The sequence below is a fragment of the Podarcis liolepis genome (assembly GCF_965112155.1).
Source record: "Podarcis liolepis genome assembly, chromosome: 3".
In the NCBI taxonomy this organism is placed as follows: domain Eukaryota; kingdom Metazoa; phylum Chordata; class Lepidosauria; order Squamata; family Lacertidae; genus Podarcis; species Podarcis liolepis.
The window spans coordinates 69,418,363-69,444,111 of NC_139557.1; the positions used below are offsets into that span (position 1 = coordinate 69,418,363).

The 25,749-nt window shown below is 40.4% G+C and overlaps 2 protein-coding genes across 7 annotated transcripts in view; one reads left to right on the top strand and one right to left on the bottom strand.

The window, feature by feature from the left end:
- Positions 1-25,502, bottom strand: part of TFB1M (transcription factor B1, mitochondrial) — a 36,918-nt gene extending 11,416 nt beyond the window's left edge. Inside the window, exons 1-6 of one of the 6 annotated variants that reach the window (XM_083496596.1) lie at positions 24,042-25,502; positions 22,621-22,778; positions 19,965-20,116; positions 19,327-19,438; positions 16,417-16,568; positions 11,840-11,959 (exon numbers count right to left, since the gene is read on the bottom strand). In XM_083496596.1, the coding sequence (XP_083352722.1) occupies positions 11,840-11,959; positions 16,417-16,568; positions 19,327-19,438; positions 19,965-20,116; positions 22,621-22,753 (669 nt within the window). In that variant the 5' untranslated portion in view covers positions 22,754-22,778; positions 24,042-25,502. The other 5 variants (XM_083496594.1, XM_083496599.1, XM_083496595.1 and 2 more) reach the window with 5 other exon arrangements.
- On the top strand, positions 165-8,492 carry CLDN20 (claudin 20). The gene is made up of 3 exons (XM_083496662.1): positions 165-193; positions 714-790; positions 5,339-8,492. The coding sequence occupies exon 3, from the start codon at positions 5,427-5,429 to the stop codon at positions 6,087-6,089; it is 663 nt and encodes a 220-aa protein (XP_083352788.1). The 5' UTR covers positions 165-193; positions 714-790; positions 5,339-5,426; the 3' UTR covers positions 6,090-8,492.
- Positions 25,503-25,749: the final 247 nt, after the last annotated feature.

Consider the following 25,749-nt stretch of genomic DNA (forward strand, 5'->3'; position numbering starts at 1 on the left):
GCACCATCAGCAGGTTTCCCTCCCCACTTTCTTTGCTTTTTAGTCTCCCTCTTGCTGACTTGTCAGGATCTCCTCAACAGTGCTCTGTATTTAATCACAAAGCCTCATCAGCATTACTACTTTATTTTGCCTTCTGGTCTTTAGGAAAAGGTGACTAATTACAGAAAGAACTAGAGAAGGCTACAAGCTTCTAGTAGCAGGTATGTAAAACTCAGCCATATACCTTTGTCACTTTAAATATATTTCTGCACCATAATTAATAGCAGGAATTATAAACATTGTGGAGGATTTGGGGTAGTGGTGGCTGTTTGCAATGTAAATTCTGATTTGCAGGTGCAGTAAAGGTCACTCTGAAGTTTCATTTCCTTATAATTAAAGCAGCTTTTAAAATATAGGGTTTATGTTTTTTGAAATACATATTGCTCTATATTTCTCCTGATTTCTAAACTACTGTCAAACATTCACCATAGGATCTAGAAATCATTGTATTTTTAGAATTAAGGGTTTGCATGTGTTTCCTCCATGATAGCTTTGCATGTGCTCCTTCAACAAAGTATCCCCCCCCCCTTTCAGTGCAGATTCATTAAACAAAGTAGTTCTTTATTCTCCAGTAGATGGTACTAAGACAGGGAATGGGCAGGACTGCTGTGGTCATAGCATCAGAGAGCTATTTTTGTTTAATAAAAAAAACCCAATGCATTTTTTTAATGAAGAGAGATCTTTACATTCAAGAGAAGTTGTTTCTACGACTTATACTGCCGAGAAAGCATCCTGAACCTCCCATTTAGCAGTAAGTACTGAACTTCATTAGACTCTGTACATTACAGTTTATGGTGTTTAAAAATGTTCTAACCAAACATTGCAGTTTAATGTGCGTGTAATTTAGTCTGCTTCTAGCAGTTATTGGGATAAGCTACCATTCCTATTGTCATCAAGCTTGTTTTAATTTTTAAAGCTGCTGAAATGCAAAATCTGAAGCAAAGATAAATAGTAAAAGAATGATGGGTAGACAGTGCCACGCAGGGATGGCTCCATTTCCCACCCTCACAGCCTATGAAATGGATGTGGAGTAAACAGGGGCACCTGCTCTGTGGCAGATCCACGGGTTGGTTGGTTGGTAGCCTGCTGGTCCCACAGAAATATAGACCTAGTTAACAAGTCAATCTCTTTAAAGAGCTGCTTGGCTCAGCAAAAGATGCAGCAAACTTTCAAGCTATATAAAACTATATTGTGGAAAATTGAGGCTATGAGAGGACAGAAAGGCTCTTGCATAACTGTTAGGTTGGACTGTTTTAGAAGCAGATATATCTGTAAGCTGCCTTGAGTCCTGGTCTAAGAGAAAGGTGGCATAGAAATAAATTAATAATAATAGTAATAAAATAAATAATAATAATAATAATAATAATAATAATAATAATAATAATAATAATAATAATAATAATATAACAGGACAGCTCTCCTGACCAACTTCTCTTACTAATTTTTCTTACTGAGAAATTAATAAAGCAAAATTTCCTGAAGTTGTCAGAAGCAACCAAGATTTTCTGCCATGGCAGCAGTTCCATAAACTGATCACTAACTGGGTGTCACACTTTTCAAAGACTACCAGAAGGGCAGGAAAGAATGTGTATCTCTGCACTGGTGGCAAATGGGGCCGATAACTAAATACAGTTTCTCTGCTGAAAGGGGGAGAGAGGGCATGGAAACAGAAAATTGTTCTGAGTAGCCCAGGTGATATTTGCTCCCCTTGGTCCATGACGCAATCAAAAATGCCAAGAGAACTTCACATCTGCCAGAAATTTATTTTAATGTACCTTTTGAAAAAAGAAGTTAAATTTTGGATCATAGGGGACAGACAGTGACTCCCTTCTCTACACAAGTTGCAGTATAATGTGTGTGGTGGGTAGTGAAAAGGGTACTTTGGCTCATACAACAGAAGAGATGGCAATTAGGGTTTGTGGGGAACTGAGCAAGATTTGTTTAGAAAGCTTATTAAAGTGCTTCTTTAACTATAAAATCATTATCCAGAAAATAAAATACCCATTAAAGGACAGACAACATCAATTATATAAAATATATGTATAAAACTAATCTAGTTTCTTTCTCTGGTCCAAGTAAAAGTTAAAATCAGCAGATGTCAGTCATAACAGATATCATACAAATGCCCCCCCCCCAAAAAAAACACCAGGTGGGCAGACCCTTGTTCTAAGCTTGTTCTAAGCATAAGTGCACGCAATGCAATATTTACAGAAAAGGTCAAAAGTTCTTTTTTCTTAAACCACTCTATTCATCAAAATATCTACCTAAGCAGGTAAAAAAAAGGCTGTTTCAGCATAATGATGTTTTCATGTTTTTAAGATGTTGGCAGCACATTTTAGATTCCAAGTCTTGTTATATACATGAGAAATGTACAAGCTGAAGAATCCATTAATTACTGGATTCTGAATATGCTCAGGCTTGTATGTCAATTACATGCTGCTTTTCACAAGAGATGTTAGCTCATCTACCATTCAGTATAAGCCCAGCATTTCAAATTCAAATACATGTATTTTTTTAAAAAGCTAATCACACCAAGTCCTACTGTTACTTCTATTATACAGGTTGGTTCCAAAGAGTACACACATATGCACTGAGTTAGACTACTGGCCCATGTGGGCCAGCATTGTCTGTTGCAGTAGGTAGCACCCCACCCCCTGAATACACTTTGTGCACATTCCCACTGAACCCAAATGGTTTAAGAGGTACTGAACCCGTGTCCATTTCAATGTAGCAGGAGATGGGATGTTTGCAGGTGGAGAGGACCTAAATGTATCGGAGCAAAAATGTATTGGACTTCCCCAAGCCTTTCTGCTTAGACCTTCAAGTGGTTCACTGGTAAAGTCCTACCAAAATTAATGGACCTGCAATTTTATCCACCCTGTTACTACATAAGTGATACCACCCAACTTAAGTCACTGGCACTATTTAAAAGCTAAGAATGCCAGTAAGTGGTCTTATGAACAGCTAAATTAATTAGATGAGCTTGCATTCAATACTTTAGGATTAATAGTATAAAACTAATGACCTTTCTCTATAGCTAGAATGCTCAAACCTCCTCTCCTAAATCCAATTCATTTGAATTGGAATTAAAAGTAATTATAACATTATTATTCTATAATTTTAATTATCATGGCTCTTTGTCCAACAAAATATATGAAACCTAGAGCTATATGAGTTTTCCATGTACCAGGCATCATTTAGACTGCAAGGAAATAATCCAGCTAATATTAAGCACATTTAAGTGCCACTGATTTCAACGGCAGCGTTGATTTCAGAGTTAACATGCAGCTGACCCTGCCATTTAAAACCAACAAAATTTAAATGTACTTAAATTTAGCTGAATCATTCTTTCAGTCTTTAGCAATCGCTTTATTTACTCTTAGTTATTGTGCTATATCAGAGGTGGTTAGTTTGAATCAAGAGATAGGGTAAATTTAAGTTTCTAGTCTAAGGGTTGGCAATGTGCAGCCCACAAAGCCCGTTTTACCGGCCCACAAGCCGCCCAACCGAGCAGTCTGCTCGGCAAGTCCCCCGCGTGCTGTGCTAAGCCAGCACAGTGCGGTGCCGGGAAATGGCATCTGCGCACATGCAGATAACAGAAATCGCTTCTGTGCATGTCCAGACGCTGAAAATCGCTTCTGCGCAGGCGCGATTTTCAGCATCTGGGCATAAACAGAAGCGATTATTGGCGCCGTGGACATGCGCAGACGCGATTTCTGGCATTGCACTGCGCCAGTCCAGCCCACGAACGATCTCTGTGGGAGTGATCTGGCCCATGGCCAGTAAACCTTGCCAACCCCTGTTCTAGTCCTTAAGAATTTCAAGTTCTATATGGCCAACACAGAAGTTTGAGCTTTGCTCTTCAGAAAATAGTAAGGAAACAGATTTTTTGTGAAACAACAACTTGGGACCAGTTTCCCTGAAAGGTTGCCTTAATTCATATATGTCTACTCAAACACTTTGATATGAAGAACTGGCACGGTTACAGGGGCCACATAATACCTATTCTGCATTCGTAAGAAAGCAATCTTTTAGTGCTGCAGCACCCACGCTTTGGAACCCCCTGCCTATTGACATCAGACAGGGGCCTTTACTGTGCTCTTTTTGATGCCTGCTAGAATGATTTTCGTTTAGATAAGCCTACTTATCAAAATGGTCAAAGGCCTGGAAACGATGCCTTATGAGGAACGGTTAAGGAAGCTGGGCATGTTTAGCCTGGAGAAGAGGAAGTTAAGGGGTGATATGATAGCCATGTTCAAATATATAAAAGGATGTCACATAGAGGAGGGAGAAAGGTTGTTTTCTGCTGCTCCAGAGAAGCGGACACGGAGCAATGGATCCAAACTACAAGAAAGAAGATTCCACCTAAACATTAGGAAGAACTTCCTGACAGTAAGAGCTGTTCGACAGTGGAATTTGCTGCCAAGGAGTGTGGTGGAGTCTCCTTCTTTGGAGGTCTTTAAGCAGAGGCTTGACAACCATATGTCAGGAGTGCTCTGATGGTGTTTCCTGCTTGGCAGAGGGTTGGACTCGATGGCCCTTGTGGTCTCTTCCAACTCTATGATTCTATGATTCTACTTAGATGGGTAGAAAAAACGTTGATGTGTGCTTTAACCTGTTTTTAGTTTACCACTGATTTATTTTAAAAAATAATTATTTTAACTGCTTTTATTGATCATTTTATTCTTTTTGTAAACTGTTGAGGTTTTTTTTTTAAATGAAGCAGTGTACAAATCTTATGAGATACATATATAAATAAAAGAGCACTTGCTGAACCATTAAAAACCATGTAAATGGGGAAAAGATTATACTGACCTAAATTTCCAAGGATTAAAATTTCCTATGGAAACTGGAAAGAAAGTATATACTTACAAGCCACTGCTTTAGTTAACTGTAGATTTGAATAGATACCTTGTTCTACTTTTGTGCCACAGAAGCGAGATGGTCACTGAGGGCAAGAATAGCTCAATTTTGTATTTCTGTGTTTTTTGGCATTTACATGATCCTAGTCTTGTGCCTTCAGTGTTTCAATTTGAGTTTTCTTGAAGTGGCAGAATATTGAAGGGTAGTTCCTTGTGCTCAGTCGCTCACACACTGTTCATTTATAATCATTTCTGTTCAAGTGCCCTGTGTACAGCTGCTCTGTGCTTTTGTAGCCTTCTCATCTGCTGCAGGGTCACGTTCAGTCATTCATTCAGATAGCAGTGATTTTAAATGCAAGTGTTCCAGTTTGCTCATTTCTCTTTCCTTTGCCCCTGCCACTTCCCCCCTTCCTCCCCCTTCTATCACATGCGGACAGCTATAGCCGTGGCTGGGGAGCCATCAGGCATACAAAGGTTTACAACAGGAGAGGAACAGGCAGACAAAAGGTGACAGCACATCTCATCATGGCATCAGCAGCTCTACAGTTCTTTGCTTTCATTCTAGCCTTGTTTGGCGTTTTCGGTGCAATTACAGCCACCTTGTTGCCCAACTGGAAGGTGAACGCAGACGTAGGTTCAAACATCATCACAGCCATAACTCAGATGCAAGGACTCTGGATGGACTGCACATGGTACAGCACCGGGATGTTTAGCTGCACGTTGAAATATTCAATCCTCTCCCTCCCTGTTTACATCCAGGCAGCACGGACCACCATGGTGTTGTCTTGCATCCTCTCCACTTTTGGAATCTGCATCGCCACGGTGGGGATGAAGTGCACTCGGCTGGGAGGAGACCAGGACACCAAGAGCCACACTACATTTGCAGGAGGAGTCTTCTTCATCCTTGCAGGTATATTCGGCTTGATACCAACAGCCTGGTACACGAGAGAAATCATTTCAAATTTTCTGGACCCAACAGTCCCAGAAAGCAGTAAGAATGAACCAGGAGGAGCAGTTTACATTGGATTCATTTCAGCAGGACTTCTGCTCACTGCAGGTGCCATCTTTGGCACTTCCTGTTTTACAAAGCAGCAAAGAGCATGGATTTATCCCAACAAAACACAGCAACAGTTCCCAGCTGCCCAGCAAGAGAACAACACAGGCTACAACCTGAAGGATTATGTATAAATACAGTTGTCGGTCTGTCACTCAAGGCTCCTGCTCAGTTGTGGGGGGGGGGGAGTGTTTATTGTAGTTCTGGGTTTTTTAAAATATCGAAGAAAGTTTTTTGTTCTTGATGCAAGTGTCATAATTACACTCTGGTATGGTATGGGGGGATTTAAATCACTGCAACAAGCATTAATTTATGTTGATATTGCTTTGCAACTGAATTGTATTAGAAAAAACAAACAAAAAGAACGGTAAAAATGCGTACTGTACAGGTTGTTGTTTTTTAGCATGTGAAAGTTAGATATCTGTAATGTGGCTTACTTAATTTCAACACAACTCTAATTTTAATTAGGATACCCGCCAAACCTACTCTGCCTTTATGTGAAACCCTATGTATTGTTTTTAAAATTGTAGCTTTCATTGTCAATACCCAACTACCATGGTAACTAAATTTCTTCATTTAAAAACAAACAAAGCCTCGTGTATTTGCATATCAGAGGCTGAAGACACTGCTTCAGTTGTTGCCAAGGCTGCCCCCTCATCTCCTGACCACCTGCAGCAGATTCCGTTTTTATGTTTTTTTAAAAAAATGTCTACTTAGCAGTCTGCAGCTAATTGAAGGGTTAGACACAACTCAGGACTAAGAAATGGGTGTATCAGCAGCAGCCTCTGTAACTAAAAGAAACTTAAACCCTCCAGTTTCATGCTCCACTTTAAAAATATTGTTGTCTTCTCCTTGACTTCTGTATGTTATACCCAAGTCATTGCATGATTTAACTAACCAAAATGCATCTGTTCCCAATCTGTTCAGGGCTTCAGTGTGATTTTAACCTGCACATCATTTGGTTTCTTTAAATCCTTTATTTTATGCAAACTATTTACTATTGGATCAGAGTTACTGGCAATCTGCCACACAAAGAGTTCTTGCAGGTGATAGCAACTCAGTTTGCAATTACTTTGTCAGCATGATTCACTTGGTTAATTTGCCTTGATTCTCATAACCTTCTTTTTAACATGCTGAAATGATTATTAGTCACTGTGGGGAACCCCTCATTTCTATTCAGGAGGCGAGGCAGAGTTTGAATCCTTTGGTATATAAGGGAAGGAATAGAAAAGAGACGTTTGGGCCATAACTTGGGACACGTGTAAATTTGCATACACAGAGATATTCTAGTGCAAATAGAATGAGTTTATATTTCACTAAAGAATATGGCTTGGCCTCTTGTAAAAGATGAGTAAGATTATTAGTTCCATATTAGTTTTAATTTTTCTACCCATCTTTCAAATATTAGCTCTGAGTTGGAGATGTAAACAGCTCTTCATAGAAAAAGTACAGGAAAAGGGCACTAAAATGAAAAGGGAGCTGAAGTAACTCCCATACCAAGAAATGATGCAACATTTGGGTCTTCTTAATTTACAAAAAAGTTGAGTAAGAGGGGACATGCTAGAGGTGTATAAAATAATATCTGGTGTGAAGAGAGATGTTTTCTTGCTCTTTCATACTACTAGCTACTAGCCAGGTTCATTGAAGAAGGCTGAATGGTGAGAGATTCACACGCTGCATAGTTAAACTGTTGAATTCACCATCACAAGATGTGGTGATGGCAACAAAGTTAGACTGCTTTAAAAGGTGATTAGACAAATTCACAGAAGATAAGGCTATTAATGACTACTAGCAATGATGGCTATAGGCCACCTTCAGGATCAGAGGCAGCATACCTCAGTTGTTTGCAAACAACAATAGGGAAAGGTCTATTGTCCTAGTGTCCTTTTTGTGAACTTTACAGGGAAGTCTGGCTGGCCACGTGTGAGAAACAGAATGTTGGACTAGATAGGCCTTTGGTCTGATTCAGCAGGGCTCTTAATCAAATGTGAAACGTGTGTTAAAAATCAAGAAACTTGTTTCATTACCCACTATAGATTGATGGACAGACCGACCAAGAATGTACCAAAGTTATTTGGTGATTGCAGTGGCTCAATCTTAGGTCTGTAAATAATAAGGTGTCTAACCCGCCCCCGCCAACAACTCTTTTAGGATGAATAAATAAATACTGTCTTATTTTTATTGCAAATACCTGTGATACCTAAACAAGCTCAGGTGTGTTTTGGGGCTTTTTACAGTCCAATGTATATATTTTTTTCTTAAATGAAGAAAATATATGCCAAAACTTAAACCAGGAGAAAGAAGATTCACAGAAATATTAATGTTGCTACTTGGTTATTAAGATAAAGATCAAGATCATGGTATGAAAGGAAAACCAAATACAGAATCCTCCACATGTACAACACCAACAGAGTAAGACATATAATCCAGACCACATTGCTCCCCTAACAGGGAGATCCAGGAGCAAACATAGACCCCAGAAGAGAATACAAGCTCTTCTGAGCTACACTGAGCTACAAGCTTGAACGTAATAGTTATTCCAAAGCAGTCTCAATTATTTCAGTGGGTTTAATTCTCAAACAAACAGTGGTGGTTTACCAGTGTAAGCAGTAAGGCCATAGCTCTCTTTAGAATACATCAGAGATAAAGAAAGTATTTGAGGGGTTGGGCTGGGGGGGGGGGGTTTCCAGCAAAAATATAAAATATGATAGGAAACAGCCTGGCACTCTGAACTGCTTCTGTACACTTTGTGTATTAAGCATCCTATCTGTAGAATTATTTAAAAGTTTGCAAAACTGAAACATATTGTCTGAACTTAAGGACTTAAAGGCAAGCTTGGAATGTTCCATTAGCACAAATAACACAATATTAGAGCACTACAGGGTCATTCCAGCTAAACGCTTAACAGGCTCAGCTTTTAAAAAAAGAAGTGAAAATACTCTGACAGAGTCTACAAAGACACAGTGCTGAAAAATGACACCAAGCAATTGCTGCCAACAAAACCATGTCAGAGCAAACAAAATGCCACATACAGAGAGACAGAGAAGGGGAACAGTCATTAACAGTGAGCACCATCCCTAAAGGCATATATTCTTGCTGCAACATTCACATAGAAAGACACATCCAGTACAAAGGAGGGGGGGATAGAGCACCATCAGGAAAAGAGCAGATGGCACCACATACTAATGCAAATGAAATTAACATACACAACTCTCCATTGGTGATCTCAAAAGACACCACCATGGTGATCTCAAAAGACAAAACAGATCTGCAAGACAAACAAGTACCCTGTTGCTGGCACAAATGAACATTAGCATGACACAACAACAGCACATGGCTCAATAGGCCAAGAGAAAAAAGCACAGACTAGCTCAGTCTCTGTTCTTCTCTCCTACAGATGAAAGGACCATCTCCACTATGCAAGAAACAGGAATTATCACAAAGGAATGTGGGTGGCGCTGTGGTCTAAACCACAGAGCCTAGGGCTTGCCGATCAGAAGGTCGGCGGTTTGAATCACCGCGACGGGGTGAGCTCCTGTTGCTCGGTCCCTGCTCCTGCCAGCCTAACAGTTTGAAAGCACATCAAAGTGCAAGTAGATAAATAGGTACTGCTCCGGCGGGAAGGTAACCGACGTTTCCGTGCGCTGCTCTGGTTTGCCAGAAGCGGCTTAGTCATGCTAGCCACATGACCTGGAAGCTGTACGCCGGCTCCCTCGGCCACTAAAGCGAGATGAATGCTGCAATCCCAGAGTCGTCTGCAACTGGACCTAACCGTCAGGGGTCCCTTTACCTTTAGGCATTATCACACCTGAAATCCAGAATGTTTTACACAGAAAACATTCTACTATTTCCCACCAAATTCTGAGAATCCCCAAGAGTACTGTTCAGTGTTTATAGAGGGGTATTTCCAGATGCACAGAGAATGGGGGAAAGGCAACACTGTACAGAAAACCTCGCAACCTACATGGGGGTTACATTTCAGGGATAGCACCTAAAGCCAAAATCAAAAACAGTCAAACCTCATTGGGTTCAATGGCAGGTGGGCTTGCCAAAGCCTTTTTTCCTGGAACTATGTCCCCTTTCCATTTTTTTTAACTGCCACACACTTAAATCTGAATGTGCGTAAGTTAAATACATTTAAGTTGCAGGTTTGCTGTTACTGCATTTAGAAATAAAATAATTTTCATGCATTAAGCTTCTTACAGTACTTGAATGACTTCTGATTGTTTCAACCTGACAATGTAGATCAGTCTTGGGCTACTACATGACCACTACCACTAGGAAATTTACCTTGCTTCTGTATCTCTTTAGTATAATAACTACAACCCATCATCTCATTACTAAAAGCACGAATGATTGATTTAGTGTCCATACCAACCTTGTTGAGTGAATTTATGAAACGTGTTTGACACATTTGTATCCTAGTTTCCTTCCAAGGAGTTGAGAACAGCATACATACAATTTATCAGATGAGGGCCAATAAACTGAGACTGAATCCCAATTAAAACATGAGGTTTTGTGGCTTGGTTGTTTCACGATCCAAGAATTAAGCACGTGCATTGATTAATATCCCAGATTAATATCCCAATTAATACTCAATTGACTCTGCACAACTGAGAAAATTTCTGCTTATCATTTTAAGTCACCTCCAAATCAGCTTCAACCAAGTTTGATTGGCTCCACTGCTGTTAGTGTTCAGGAGCTTTTCAAAGCAGCATCTGACAACTGGGCTTGTAGCAACTGAGTTGAAAATGACAACATCAATTTACAGTGGTACCTCTGGATGCGAACGGGATCCGTATCGGAGCCCTGTTCACATCCTGAAGCGACGTCTGCGTGTGTCACGAGTCACTGCTTCCGCACATGACGCTATTTTGAGCGTCTGTGCATGCACGAGCAGCGAAACCCAGAAGTAATGGCCGCAGAGCGTAACCTGAAAACGCTCAACCTGAAGCACATTTAACCCGAGGCATGACTGTATATTCATAGCAGTGCTATAGGTTCATTCATCCTCTGCTAGTGCCAAGCTTAATCTTCAAGTCTGCATTCCTAGTCTGGTATTTGTCACCTCCCTAAACCTTTACTTAGATCCCATGTTGACTGTAACTGGCTACTAATCCATGGGCAAAAGCAGCTTTTCAGATTACATTCTTTCTCTGGGCATCTGTTGGTCAATCCTCAAAGTGCCAGTTAGCTGTAAATCTTTAAATTCGTGGTACTGTCACTGATCAACACTAATGCCTATAGTTTCAGGAATTCTGTGCAATTCATTTTGCTTTGGGGGATTTTCCTCACATAGTGGGAATCACTTTACAAAGGCAGGCTGCATTAAAACTGCAACACCATTTGAAAAGAGGTACCATTTGAAAGGCCATGGTTCAAAATGGTCAGTTTGAAGAATTACTCAAAAAGAAGTTGGTGATACAATTACTCAGTCTTTTTGAATTTCAAAATATCACAAACAAATCATACTAGCAATCCAATTCTGATACATATTCTTCAGCAACAATATTACTGTAATGTGCTGGCTGATCTATTGTCCCATCTCTTGCCTTTGGCTATGAGACTGGTACAAGAAAACTCCTAAAGCTATGATAAAAACCAGACACACGCAATTTGCCTGATGAATTCCTGTCCTTCTCAAGAGCAGGGGGCAGGCAACTCTAGGCAATATTTGCCTCAGGTGGATACAGTCAATGAGCAATTCCCTTTTCAGGATCTTTGGATCTAAATCTATAGTTGTGTGTGATTTTAGCACTCATTCAGTCCAATTTCTCAGAATCAGACAGCACATTCAGCTTGCATTTATGTGCTGGTGGCTTTGCCATTTTAAGTTTGAAGCTTTAATTTCTAATTCTTAGTACTAAAGAAAGAAGAGACTCACCTCAGGCTTTGGAACAAAAGCTCGACCTGGAATTGTGAAACACTTGTGAACAGTGCACAAGTACTGAGACATAATGGAAAGTCTGCTTCGCTGCCTGGCTCCTGTACTAGCTGTCAATCTCTGTGAAAGAAAACCACTTTTTGGTGAGTAAATTCATTCCAGCTAATTAAGCATTAACTTCTAGAAATTTAACAGGTGATATTTAACTCGCAAAAAACAGAAGAGACTTTCAGAGCATTCTCTTAATCAGAAAAATGATCAAAAAGCTTCTGAAGATGTCCATTAATGTCTAAAAAGGGCATGCGTTTTATTTATGTATATACCGCCCTTCACACAAGCCTCAGGCGTATAGATAGGCATATGATAGGCGTATAGATTTTTAAAACCAATAATCCTTAAAAACACGTAACAAAGCAAAGGGCCCAAGCTGGGCTGGAAAGGACAATCCCAGCCACAAGGGGCTTGCAGTCCATGCTAATCAATGCCAAGAACAAACCCTTTTTTCAAGAGGGATAAGCACAGCTCAGGAACACAACTGGAACCAATCCCAATAGGGCTTCCACTTAGCATCACAGTTAAGCCTACTGGACCAATTTTGACCAATGGCCCAGATATCCCCATATCTATGATGCAAGTAGTGAACATAACTTCACTATGGGTCTCTTATACAGAGACTCTTAAACCTTGGGTTTAATGTGCTTCGGAATTAGCGCGTTCGAGTTGCGCTCCGCGGCAACCCAGAAGTAACGAAGCGCGTTACTTCCTGGTTTCGCCGCATGCGCATGCACAGACGCTCAAAATAACATCATGCGCAGAAGCACCGGAACGTGACCCACGCACGCGCAGATACGGGTTACGTTTGCTTTTAGATGTGAACTGGGCTCCGGAAAGGATCCCGTTCACATCTAGAGGTACCACTGTACAAACAAAAAAGGTCCCTTTGTTCGCTAAAGAGTTTTTCATCTAGCAAAGGTATCAGATAATGAAAGATGAAATAAGTTTTCACCAATTCCCCCTTTGCCCTAAAGCTCCCAGCACCATTATCCACAATGTACTGAAGGGTTTTCCAACCCACCAGATCAGATCTTTGGGAGACAAACGAGGCATTTGCAAAAATCACCTCTTCTGTTAATGGAGGTATCTGTTGGGTCAAAAGCCCTTCTGCAAATGGATCTGCATAAGTGCATTCAACTTGTTATTCCTGGGATTGGACACTTGGAGCTTATTACTGCAGTGTAATGTTATCTGCACTGGCATATCTGAGCTCAGTTCAAGATACTGGTTCTTGAAATAATGCCTTCTGATATGGGTATTTGGATGACTCCTCTATATACGCCTCATGTATTCCATTTAACACATGAAGACTGTAGTTTGGTGTATGTCTATCAGAAACAAGCTCTTTCCAACAGGCAAGCTCTCCCCAGTAATTTCAGGCATCAGGCTTTTTCAGAATCTGTCTTTAGGGACTGGCTGAAGTTGTCTTTAGGGATTTATTTCTATGGTTGCATTTACAAAAAAAGAACAATGTTGGGCCAGAAGCAGAGAAACAAGAATTAAAATCTTCTCTTAGTCATGAAGATCAGACATTGCATCCCTCATCTCTCTCAGGGAAACCTACTTCACAGGGATTTTGTGAAAATAATGAAAGGAGGAATAATGTACAAAAGCCTGAGCTCTTTGAAGGAAGGACTGAATAGAGATGTACTTAAACTTGAAAGTGTGGGGAGAAAAGCTTTTAAAGACCAGAAAACTTCCACCAAATCTAGCTCATTCTATTACCATGATCATACCACTGCATTTCCTGTAGCTTTGTTCCTAGCAGACAAGCACAAGAAACTCACTGTGCATGCTATTTTCCATCTCATTTAAGCTACATTTTGTGCAGAAGCACTATAATCTACACATCACACATAAGGGAAAAAATTGATCACATATACAGCTGGTTACAGCTATATAAAGCACAGACTCTTTATTTCCTCCTAGCTGCCAACATACTGTTCCCTTTCATTTCCAACCTATTTCAGAATTACAAGTTTCATCCACTGGCCAGATCACTAAGCTTAGAAAGCAGTTCACACTATCAAATATTTCAGCAAATGCAACACAGCATTTGTGCCAGAAACCACGTGGATTGAAAACTGATAAAAGGGATTTGTTTTGTCTTACAACTGCAGCATCTTAAGAGGTTGGTGCTGATGATGATCCTTATATCATGGCAATAACATTAGGAACTGATATTCAACATTCATAAATTGCACTATGCAAGATGCAATATATAAAAGGCCATCTTCAATACCAAATATGACTGAAACAGTGACTTCAAGGTGCTGGTAGAATACACACTTCCAAGGGGAGGAAGTGCCACAGACAAGGTGCCACTACAGAAATTAGCTCATTCAGTGTCACTACACTGGGCAGCTTTCACTGGTGGTACAAAGAGTCTTCACTGCATTTCTTAAGGCTCCAGCAAGATCATATAGGGAGAGGAAATTGCTCAAGTATTTGGATGCCAAGTGGTTTAGAACTTATAAGTTAACATTTTGAACTGGGGTTGGTAGTGTATAGGCAGCCAGTGCAGATTCTGCAGAACTGGAGATACGTTCTCCTAGTATGTTGTACTAATAAAAATTCTGTTGGTCATACTGAAAGTTTCTGCTTCCAGACCATGTTGAAAGATAGCTTCAAAAGAGTGCATTACAGTAATCTAGTTGAAAGGTTAACAGGGGATGGATTACTGCGGCAAAGTTATTCTGGTCCTGGAGTGGTTGTAGCTTGTGAACGAGCTGCAGCTAGAAATAGGCACTCCTTGCCACTAACACCACCTGGGCGTCAAAAGACAATGATGGATCAAGAAGTACCCCTAAACAATGTACCAGCTGCTTTGGGAGGAGCACAACCCTGTCAAGACTAGGCTATCTTATAAATTTCTGGAGAAGAGAACCAATCAACAGTTTAGCTTAGATATGCCTTAATTTAGAGAATTTGTACTTGCAGAGTTGCCCTCCTAAAATAGTGAGCAAACTCTGCCATCAACCAAATTTTGGGCGACTAATGTTGAAGTCAGAAAATAAAGTTAGGAGTGTAATTCCAGTCACAACATTTTGTTACTTTTATAGCTCAGTGCATAGGAGGCATGCATGAAGAACCCATGGGATCACCAGAAGAAGGGTTCAAGTCTGTAAGAATACTGCAGGAGAGTTATTTTGCTGCTAGTGTGAGGGGAACAAGCTTTTTTTCAAAGGAGGGGACCACAGTCCCAAGGAAAAACAGAACCCACAACAGGAAGCACAAGGGTCCACCACCACATACTCTTTCCAAAATCGAATTATTGCCACATACTTCCATAAGAGGTGCACCGTATCTGCCACAGGTGACTTTCAAAGGCAGAACCTATTATGTATGGATTTACATACTAAACAGGCACAGTGTTGGTCCCAAGTTTCCACCCAACTCTTGCTCTTTCCCCACAAAAAGAAACCCTGATCTCTTGCCATATACTAGATTCACCCATTTATGTCCCTACTCTGGAAGTTTATTGCAAGCTTTTTGATTATGCTGGCACAAATGTATTGTAAATGCAAGTCGTCGTCGTCGTCCCCCCCCCCCAACAAAAAAAACACCACATAGCACTGTGCTCAAATAGCCTGGGGGACTCATGGGTAGGATCGTTCTGTTGGACTCTGATTGCATAGTCTAAGTCAGCTACTTTGACAGATGTCACTAGTTTTTGTCAGGACTTGCTTATGAAACTACTACTAACTACTAGAAGTAGTAGTAGTAGTAGTAGTAGTAATACTAGTAGTACTAAGCTATTTATTTTGTTTATTTTTATTTAGGAAGAAGAAGAAGAAATGGATTCCCCTTGGAATGGTTGTGGATGAAAGTGGTAATGGTTCCACTACTGTGTTTTCATCCTAAGAATGAATTTCATCCTAAGAATGAAAAGCCAGAACTAAGGAACTTCAAAATAATACCTCTTGCATTTGGAAGAATTTAGTCTAACTTTTATATTAGCATAGCATGCAATATAATTTTTGTTACAAAGTTTTTCCCTACAAATCTTGAAGACTGAAAGAGCAATACACTAAGACGTACAGCAGGGGGCAGCAACATGTGGCCTAGGGGCCAGATGCAGCCCACGAAGACCGTTTTACCGGCCCACGAGCCATCCCTGAACCAAGCTAAACCGGCGCAGCGCAGGGACTTGCTGAGCAGCGCCAGAAATCATGTCTGCGCATGTGCAGATACCGGAAATCGCTTCTGCACCTGCCCAGACGCCTAAAATAGCTTCTGCGCAGGTGCGATTTTTGGTGTCTGGGCATGCACAGAAGCGATTTTCGGCACTGTGGACATGCGCAGATGCCATTTCCAGCGTCATGCTGCGCCGGTCTGGCCCATGGACGATCTCCGCAGGAGTGATCCAGCCCATGGCCGGTAAGCCTTGCTGACCCCTGATGTACAGCATATTAAATGTCTCAAAAAACACAGAAGCAAAATACAACTAAGACATTTCTTAATTTACATATTAGATCTGTTTCTGGTTTAATAATTTATAAGGAAGTAAGAAGCAAACTTACCTCCCCAACTTCCTTCTGAAAGGTCAATGTCATCTGTGTTCTACCATATCTAAAAGGTCCATCTCTCTTTGATATATTCTCAAGCCACTTGATTATTAGGGGAGTTGAAACACTAAAAGGTAGATTTCCTATAATATGTATGTCTGGTGGATCTATAAGAAAGTGTGAAAGAAAACATTTTTTCATATCTCTATGTGATTAATTGATATTTATGTAAGAATGAAACACATTTTCACTACGGGTGGGAATTGGCCACAAGATTTGACTTATCTCTGCACCTATGGGAAGCAACCTTCCTTTGGGCTTCCTTTGCTCTGTGCATTTCCATTATCTGGGACCATTAATTAGATCTGTTAAAAATGAACCTGTTTCTCCCCGCCTCCAAATTACTAAAAATAGCAATATATTTCCCCTTTTTCATATAAGGAGATGACATTTGCAGACATATGACCCCCTCCAAAATGGATTAAGTCTGCCAATTGGTAGGCAGATACATCCAGCAACCCTATTTTTACTATAGAGAATACAAACTATTCATTACCACCTGAATATTTTAGCATGCCTGACGAGACATTTAGTGTCATGTCTAGTTTAGTGCTATGTTTGCTGAAAGATTCACACATCACACTGATGAAGCCTTGTCAAGGTATATGTAACCAACCAAAATAAATACAAAAGAAAGTTTAAAAAATCTATTGGAAGGGGCCTGTCACAACTTACTTGGGTTAGGCCCAGAAAAAATTCTGAGGGTCCCATACATTTTGTTTGTATGTTGTTGTTTTTAAAGTACACATTTTATTCAGATGAATATTAAAAAATGTGCAACAGATCTCCAAAATCTTTTTTTCCTGTAATTTTTTCTTATTGGCTGAGGTTTCTGCCAAACGTTAGGGTAGTAGGAAGGTTCAGTTTATTTTTCATAATGAGAATGCACTGTCCCTTCCTTTAGTAGCTTCTCAAGTTAAAAAGACACAAATGTTCAATCAATTACTAGTTTTTTAATATCTGCATATGCCACTAAAACTGCAATCACCAACAGCTAAAAATATTTGATAGCAGGGTGGAAAGTGAATTATCTGAACCACAGTGGAAGAAGACCTGCAGATCAGGAATTTGAGAAGTTTAGAAAGGCAGTCTGGGAATGATAGGTGAAGAAGCCCAAATTAACCACCCACCCCAATGGGGGAAGAAGTCTTCTTATCATCAATGTCTTCCATTTCCTCTCTAAACACATGAGATGTAACCGGCTGTGTTCTTAGATAAATAAGGTATACTATTCATAGTATCAAATTATAAATTTCAACGGAAGTAACTCAAAGTTCAACAACGAACAAAGCAGACCTAGTGGATCAGATCATTATTTAGTCAGTTCATGCAAAAGGTCCATCTGTGTAATGGTGACTATTCCATCTGTCTGTTCGTAAAGTCCAAAAAATCCACATGAAAGGTTGTTACAGGTCCACAAAATCCTTACACAGAGTCTAGACAAAGATTTCCAGAATATTGGCCTTGTTTCACCGTCCTAGGCTTCATCAGTACTTAAAGCTCTAAGTAATGCAAATAAATATAAGATCATGATCTCACACATTTTACAGCAAAAATAATATAAAACAATAAACAACTGTACATACCATATGTGACATTACAGGACAGTGGATCTTATGGAATAACAGTAGCTGCTGTAAGTAGCAACTGTTACAAAGTAGGGTTATATGGACAAGCACAAAATTGATTGCGTTACAGGTGTTGGCAATCCACAGATACAAAATATCTTTCTTAAAGTGACCCATATGGCACAGCAAAAGTAAAACCAAACTTAATCCATGTTCAGGTGATATACATGTAAACATTAATACAAACTCATACATAAATGTAAACGGTTTTCGGATCTAAAGTAATGGCAATCCACAGATGCACAATTAAGTACTCAAAATAAACCACTTGGAAACAAACTTAGTCCATGCTACATGTACAAATTAGTACATTAGTACAAATTCGCAAAAAACAACTATAATCAATTCCAGTATTCAGACCTGAGGGATGTAAGGAATTGAATAAGAAAATAAACCTAGTTTCTTTCTGCAAAAGGATTTTTTCAGCTCGTTCTACAGGACCTGAATACGTCCAAATTACAAAAAATGTCAAGTCCTCATCGGAATGAGATGTTTCAATAAAATGTTGCAATAAAGAAGCATCGATTACATTGTTCCTGATCCTAGATCAGCGTTCTGATATTCTTACTTATCCACAGGGACATCTAATCACGTACAGGCATTTGCCACATGTACTAATCCACATGTAATTTACGTGATTAGATGTCCCTGTGGACTGTTGTATGTAGGTCATACTCTCAGACCTATCAAAGAAGGATGAGAAGCATCTCATTCCGATAAGGACTTGGTGTTTGTTGAACTTTGAGTTACTTCCGTTGAAATTTATAATTTGATACTATGAATAGTATACCTTATTTATCTAAGAACACAGCCGGTTATGTCTCGTATGTTTATTGAGTATGCTTTACATGGCCATAGGTTTGTTTGTTGTTGTTTTCCATTTTCTCTCAGCAAGAATTAAACAGATAGCAAGGAAATACCAAACTTCTAAACAAGAGTGAAACCAAGTGTCAGAAACTGGTAAATACCTTGAAATTGCATCTATACACTGTCAGAAGAACATGTGTAGAAAAATGACTGCTTCACAAGGTATTCACCAACCAGAAACAATATCCACAATTGCTTTGAGGAAGCATAATGTTGAGACAAGTATACCAGTCTCCTAGCACTCACAGATAACCGAAAATATACAGACTACTGAGTGTTCCATTCATCCAATAAGCAGCTAGCAGTTTTGATTACAGAAATCTTTTTTAAAAAACAGTATTCTGAATCACTTTAGTTCTAGCATACTAACCATCTTCCCAGTTCTTCATAAGGTGTTCTGGAAAAGCTTTGCCTAATTTATTATACGTTAAAATGTCTCCATGAACAATACGAACTTTTCCTGGAGCTGCATCAGACAACATCTGTGATTTTTCAAAGAAAAAAAAAGCAGGAATAAGAGAAGGAAGGGGGGAAATAAAGTATAGAAAGAAGAAGAGACAGAGACTACAAAGTCCTCTATCACAAACATATCTTAACCCTTATTCCACACACAGAAGAGTGAACCCTCTCAGTTCTCACCAGGGACCTTCCCACTCTTCCCCCAACCTCCCACCCTGGGAGATCCTCTCAACCCTGCCCCTCACGTAGGGGTCTTCATCTTCCATCCATCACCTTCCTGTGTGTATCTTTATATCAAAGCACGAACATGGGACAGATAAAGGCCTCAATATTCGTGATTAAGGGTGAGACTCAGATCATATTTACTGGAAAGTGAATACACTTAAAAAACTAACTACCTGCTGAATAAACAGAACTGTGGCAAAACAACTGAAATGTTATTTGGAACAGACTTAATAGGATATCCAACTTTTAAAATAGGATATTCAACGTTTAAAACAGCTGAAAAAGGAAAATTACTATAAAAAGTCTCATGAAACATTTGGATACCTGAAGCCCTGGAATAAAACGAGGATCTTTCTCAATTAACAGGACTTCTGCAACACCAGCATTCAAAATAGATCTTGTGATTCCTCCTGGCCCAGGGCCTACCTCGCACACATGCGCATCTTTCAGACTGCCAGCTTTTCTCACTATCTTATCTACAAGAAAGAACACACAAATTAGTTCATTCTCAATGCACAGAGCTCATTAAGAAAAGCAGTTCAATGAGTTCATTTCAGAATGGAAATCAATGATTGCATCATCAAGTTAATTAAATTGGATATAAATTGGACTAAGAAATCTATCACAAGGTGTATGTACTTGGTCTTTAACTACAAAACTTATTTTAACTGTATTAGAAATTCCTCTTTCATACAGAGTAACATTGGCTAGGGCATACACTCCCTAGCCTATACATGTTTACCTGGGTATAAGTTCCACTGAACTCAAACAGACATATTGAGGACTTGGCTATACAGCTGCAAATAAAATGTTTTAAGTGTGTTGTAAAGTGCAAATACGAATGTGACACTAGATGGTTGAAGGTGAGCTCCGGCAAATTCAGTACATTTTTCCAGTGCTTTTTTTCTGGGGGGGATGTAGGGGTACACATACCCCTAAACATTTTGTGAATCTAAGTTTGGCCTCATTGAGGGACAGTATTTCAATATGAGTAAGGAAATGAGAGTACCCCTAAACATTTTTTCTGAAAAAAAACACTGCATTTTTCAAAATGTTTCTTAAAAAAGCATTTTCACAGCGTGTTTTATATGTGTGTAGATTTCATCAGTGCAAACATATAATATGCTTGAACTGTAAAAGTAATACATTTTGTTACAGTTTGCAAACATTTTCTCATTAACTATGACTTTGGTTTGCAAGCTTTTTTAAAAAAGAAAAACAATTACCAAAAAAACTGTATGCAAATGAACAAATATGGCCTTCTAGGTTCAAAAACGCTTACCTCTGCTTAAAACTTTGTCAGATTGCACTATGTCGTTTTCTTCTTCCTCCATGCTCGCTCTCATTTAGTGAATAGTCTGACAGACTTAGTTTCAAGAATCACCTCACTTTGATTCAGTTGTCACTTCATTCCTAATCCTACCCTGGCATGACAATGGCACCAGATTTGTTTGATTAGCAGATCCTGCTGACCAGAAAGAACTGGGCCACTTTACATCTACTTTTTTCATATTAAAAAAATCACTGTGTTACTGTTAATGAAATTTAGGTTATTTACTGGCTATTCACATAAAATAGTTCCCACCTCTCCAACTTCTCTGTTCAAATCTCTAGAACTTGGCAAAAACTAATCTTTCTGAGCCCTCAGACAATAATGCAAAATGGCTGCTGTAGGTGAGCCTGTCTATTCACAAAATGACTGCCAAGAAAGTAACAAAACTGATTACCCTGCATTCAATCTCTCTCACACCAGATCTTCACAAATGCACATCTGTTCTCTCCCAGATATAGTGACTGGAAGTGCATTCGTATGTAACATATGTCTCATGTTTAACCAGTCCAATAATCAAACCTATGCCACATAACTATGTGCTGCCTGCAAGTGCTTCAGTTGGAGAACAGCTTTTACCAAAGGTGTCGTGGGTTTTGAAGACACTCAAACTCAGGACGCAAGGGAGAAACGTGCTAGGAGGAAGGCACACTTGGCAAATCCACACCATGATCAGCCACCGCCCAGAAACCAATGTCCCCACTGTGGAAGGACGTGTGGATCCAGAATTGGCCTCCACAGTCACTTACGGACTCATTGTTAAAACTGTGTTTATGGAAGACAATCTTACTTGGCTACGAGTGATCACCAAAGAAGAAGACGGTGCAAAGCTATCAGGGAGAATGGCCTAGTGAACTGGTTAAACACGTGGCATTTAGTTCACAGGAATTACATTGCCACACATGAACTCTCTCCACATGGTCTACCTCAATGGGTCACTGTGAAATTAAATAAGAGAATCATCACTTTCACTAGTGGCTTCAGTACGGGGCACATTGTGTATGTTTCAGTTTGGGTGATAACCTGGCTCTGCATAACATAACGTTATCCATTAATTTATATCATCAGTACACGCTATAGAGGTAAATTGATAGCCCTTGACCTATGCTACCATACTGAAGTATTCTAAACTGTAGACACCACATAATTAAGACCTGGAGTATAGGCAACTCTGCATTTATGTGCGTTCAAGGCATGCACAACCATGACCACACACATTGCCATGAACCTGGAAGTGGCAAAAAAGAAAAAAAGTGCAAAAATGGCATCTAGCGACCCAACGAGCCTTAACAAGTGCAATTCCAGGAGCCTTTGCACTGACCTTGGAGAGGCCTGTGAAGAGTTGGAGTTTTGAGCGAGCAATTGTGGTAGAATTGCCTATATGGAATATTTTCATGAATCATGCCATATCTGGCCTTTAATTGTGCACTCACTTACCTGGGAGTACGTCCCATTAAACTCAATGGGTCCTTTTTCTAACAAAACAATAGAATGCTTAAACTGTTAATCCATGTTTGAATAATTTAAACATAGTGCATTCAATTTAAATAAACATACAAATATAATCTATTTAAACACAGCTTTTTAAAAATGTAGAAAACCACAAAGTAGTATATGTATGAAAACTGAAAGATGACACAGACTGCTTACCTGTAAGTCTCAGATCCAGAAGAAAGTTCTGGGACAGCTGCTTTTCGGCTTTGAGCTTAAACAGTTTAATAATTTCTCCAATTGTTGGGAGAGGTGGTAGGCGGAACATAGCCGCTTGTCTTGATGCAGCCATTGATTAAAAGTGTTACTCTTTGCCACTAGCAAAATATTAGGAGGAAAAGATTAAATTAGAACATATTATATATTTGGCTATCAAGTTTTAAGAGGCCTTGAAATTCTACACCCACCCACATTAAAGCTTTTTTAGTTGGACCAGCAGCATTCAACACATGCTTCCCGTCAGCATCAAACGTTCTAAAGTACCCAAAACTTTATGTTATATGTTTCTGAAGACTTTCTGACTAAAAATATGGCCTAGAGTGGTTATAAATACAGTGGTACCTCGGGTTACATACGCTTTAGGTTACATACGCTTCAGGTTACAGACTCCGCTAACCCAGAAATAGTACCTCGGGTTAAGAACTTTGCTCCAGGAGAACAGAAATCATGCTCCGGCGGCGCGGCAGCAGCAGGAGGCCCCATTGGCTAAAGTGGTGCTTCAGGTTAAGAACAGTTTCAGGTTAAGAACGGACCTCCAGAACGAATTAAGTTCTTAACCTCAGGTACCACTGTATTTATGTGTGGTTTAGGAAGCAGCACACGAGATAGTAACAAGTTGCCCTTGCAATCCTGGTTCAGTTATATGTTGGGATGCTTCTAAACTCACTTCGAGAAAACATTCAAACCCCGCTTTTCGCAGCCCTCCTATGGCAACTCTACCTTGCCTTGCAAGAACCTGCATGGGCCGTATATGGAAACACTGGTCTTCCGTGAGTGCAACCTACTCAAGTTTAGCAAGCAAGGCGCCACACGCCGCTCCTCTGCTGCTTCTGCGTGAGCTGAGGGGCAGAAGCTTTCGGGCTGCCAACTGGCTAAAGAAAAGAACATCTCTTGGAGCCCGCTGACAACAGTTTATACACGTTTCTCACAGCATTTGATAATGGATTTGATAATGGTGGGGTCGAGGGAAGGGCATACCCCGCCTCCCGTCACGGGCTTCTGGGGGGGGGGGGGGCTTGGCGGCCTCTAACCGAAAAGGCTCGCGGCCAGTTCACTGAAGGGAGTCGGCGCGAGCGCACAGGAGGAGCAGAGCAGCCGACAGAACCAGCCGCCGCGCGCTCAGGTCGCCGGTGCGCACGCGCAACGCGGGAGGGGCGGAGGAAAAAGCGCGAGAAGCGAAGGCGGGCGCTTGCAACTTACAGTTATGGGTCCGTTTCCCTCACAAGACGCCGCATTAGGAAAGAGGCGGAATGAAGTAAAACGAGGAACACAAATACCGGGGGAGGGGAGTGCTCGCTTCTTGCTAATGAGATGGAATACCCCTTCCCCCCCCCCAACCTCCCTTAAATAAAAAAAATTACCCTCTTGACCCCGGATGCGGAAATCCGTATCATTCACTCTCTTTCCACTGCAGGTTTGGAAAAGACGCTCTACCCCTTCTTCTTGTCTTCTCTCCAGGGAGAACTCCGCCCAACTGCCGACAGCCGCCCGCTCATTGGCTGGTGTTCATTAGAGCCTAAAGGGGGCGGGGACGCACTTGGCTGCGTATAGCGCTCGAGGAAGGCGTTCGCCGCTCAACGCTTTATTGCTTCGCTGCCTTCTTCCGCCTCTTCGTGGTTTCCGGAGTTTTTCGCTCGCTGCTTTTCACCACCCAACTTTCTCAGCCAGCCCTCAAGAGCGAAGGGCGGGAAGATCTGAGATCCTTCTGTGGTATTTAAGCTCTTCCTCCATCTTCAGTGGAGATTTGACTCTGGGTCAGGATCATGCAATAGGGAATAACATGGGAGAGTTCGGAGTCATAACAGATTCCAGCGAGAAAAGAGCGTCTCTGGACATGTGCAAAGTGCAGTTCTCCCTCTGCTTAGTAACCATGAGAGATTTTGGCATTAGGAGATGAGGTTCTGTGAGAAGGTGTAGCTAGTATGTAGAATGCAATGCAGAATACTAATGAAAAGCTAATTTTTATAGCAATTAAGAACTCCCTTCTGTCATGCTGATCCTTGGAGAGGGTCAGGTCAGTCACATTTTCCCAAGTCTAGCAAAGGTGTGAGGGGATTTCATAGACTTCACACTGACAACAGAAAGCAGCAAGACATCTCAGTTGTTTTCTCAGCCAAGAGTTCCCAAACACGGGAACATGAACCACCAGTGGTCCACAAGCGTTATTCAGGTGGTCCGCAGTGTGTCTGGGTTTGTGGTTGAAGACAGAAGATGGCACATCTTTTGCATTAAATAGATTGTTTTCTTAATTGTATTGTTGTGGGGGGTGGGTTGTGCACCCGGGCCCCCTTCTAATAACTGGATCCAGCACAGATTCAGTTCTTGGAAGATCCAGGCTAGCTTTCTGGTGAGGTAATGCCCCTCTATCTAAGATAACTGTGTCATACAGCAAATTGGTGGGGGCCCCTCCCTCAACTCTCAGCTCTGGCTTTTGTCTAACTACCATCATTAGAAAGACAAAGGCAAGAAGCGAGAGTTGAGGCTGGATGCCTTACAAGCTCTACTAAGTATAGAAGCTTATGTGTTATGTAAGATTAGTTTTGCAATTAGAAAATGTAGATTTTTAAAAAATACAAAGTGGAAGTATACAAAAAAATAAATTTCAATCTTTAGATTTTGTTTCATTCTGAAAAATACTTTCATTTTACAGTTTATTATTGCTTACTTTTGAATTAGATATATATGGGGGCACCAAAATCAATTGCTTAGGGCCTCTAAACTGGCCCTGCCCCCTCCCCTTAATCTAATTTTTCCCCTTCTGTAGAAAATCTGATAAATAAATAAATAAAACTGTTGGTGACAACACATTTGCAGTATTAATGTCCTCTCTGTAAGCACCCATAAAAAAAACTTATCTTGAGAAATATTTCTACAGCTGTAGTTTTCAGTCTACAAGTGGTGAACATACAGCAACTTCATTTGTTCGATACTCTAAATTTAATCTGACACTAGTAAAGTGTTTCAGGTTCTCAGTACTATGTCTTCATATTCAGTGGCAACGTCCAATCAATTCAACATTTGTGTCTTACACAGGTCCTGGGCACCACTTAGAATTAAGTGTTGGGCTGC

Bases quoted from the DNA above. Each gene is read 5' to 3' on its own strand.
- CLDN20 (XM_083496662.1), top strand. From the start codon at position 5,427: ATGGCATCAGCAGCTCTACAGTTCTTTGCTTTCATTCTAGCCTTGTTT.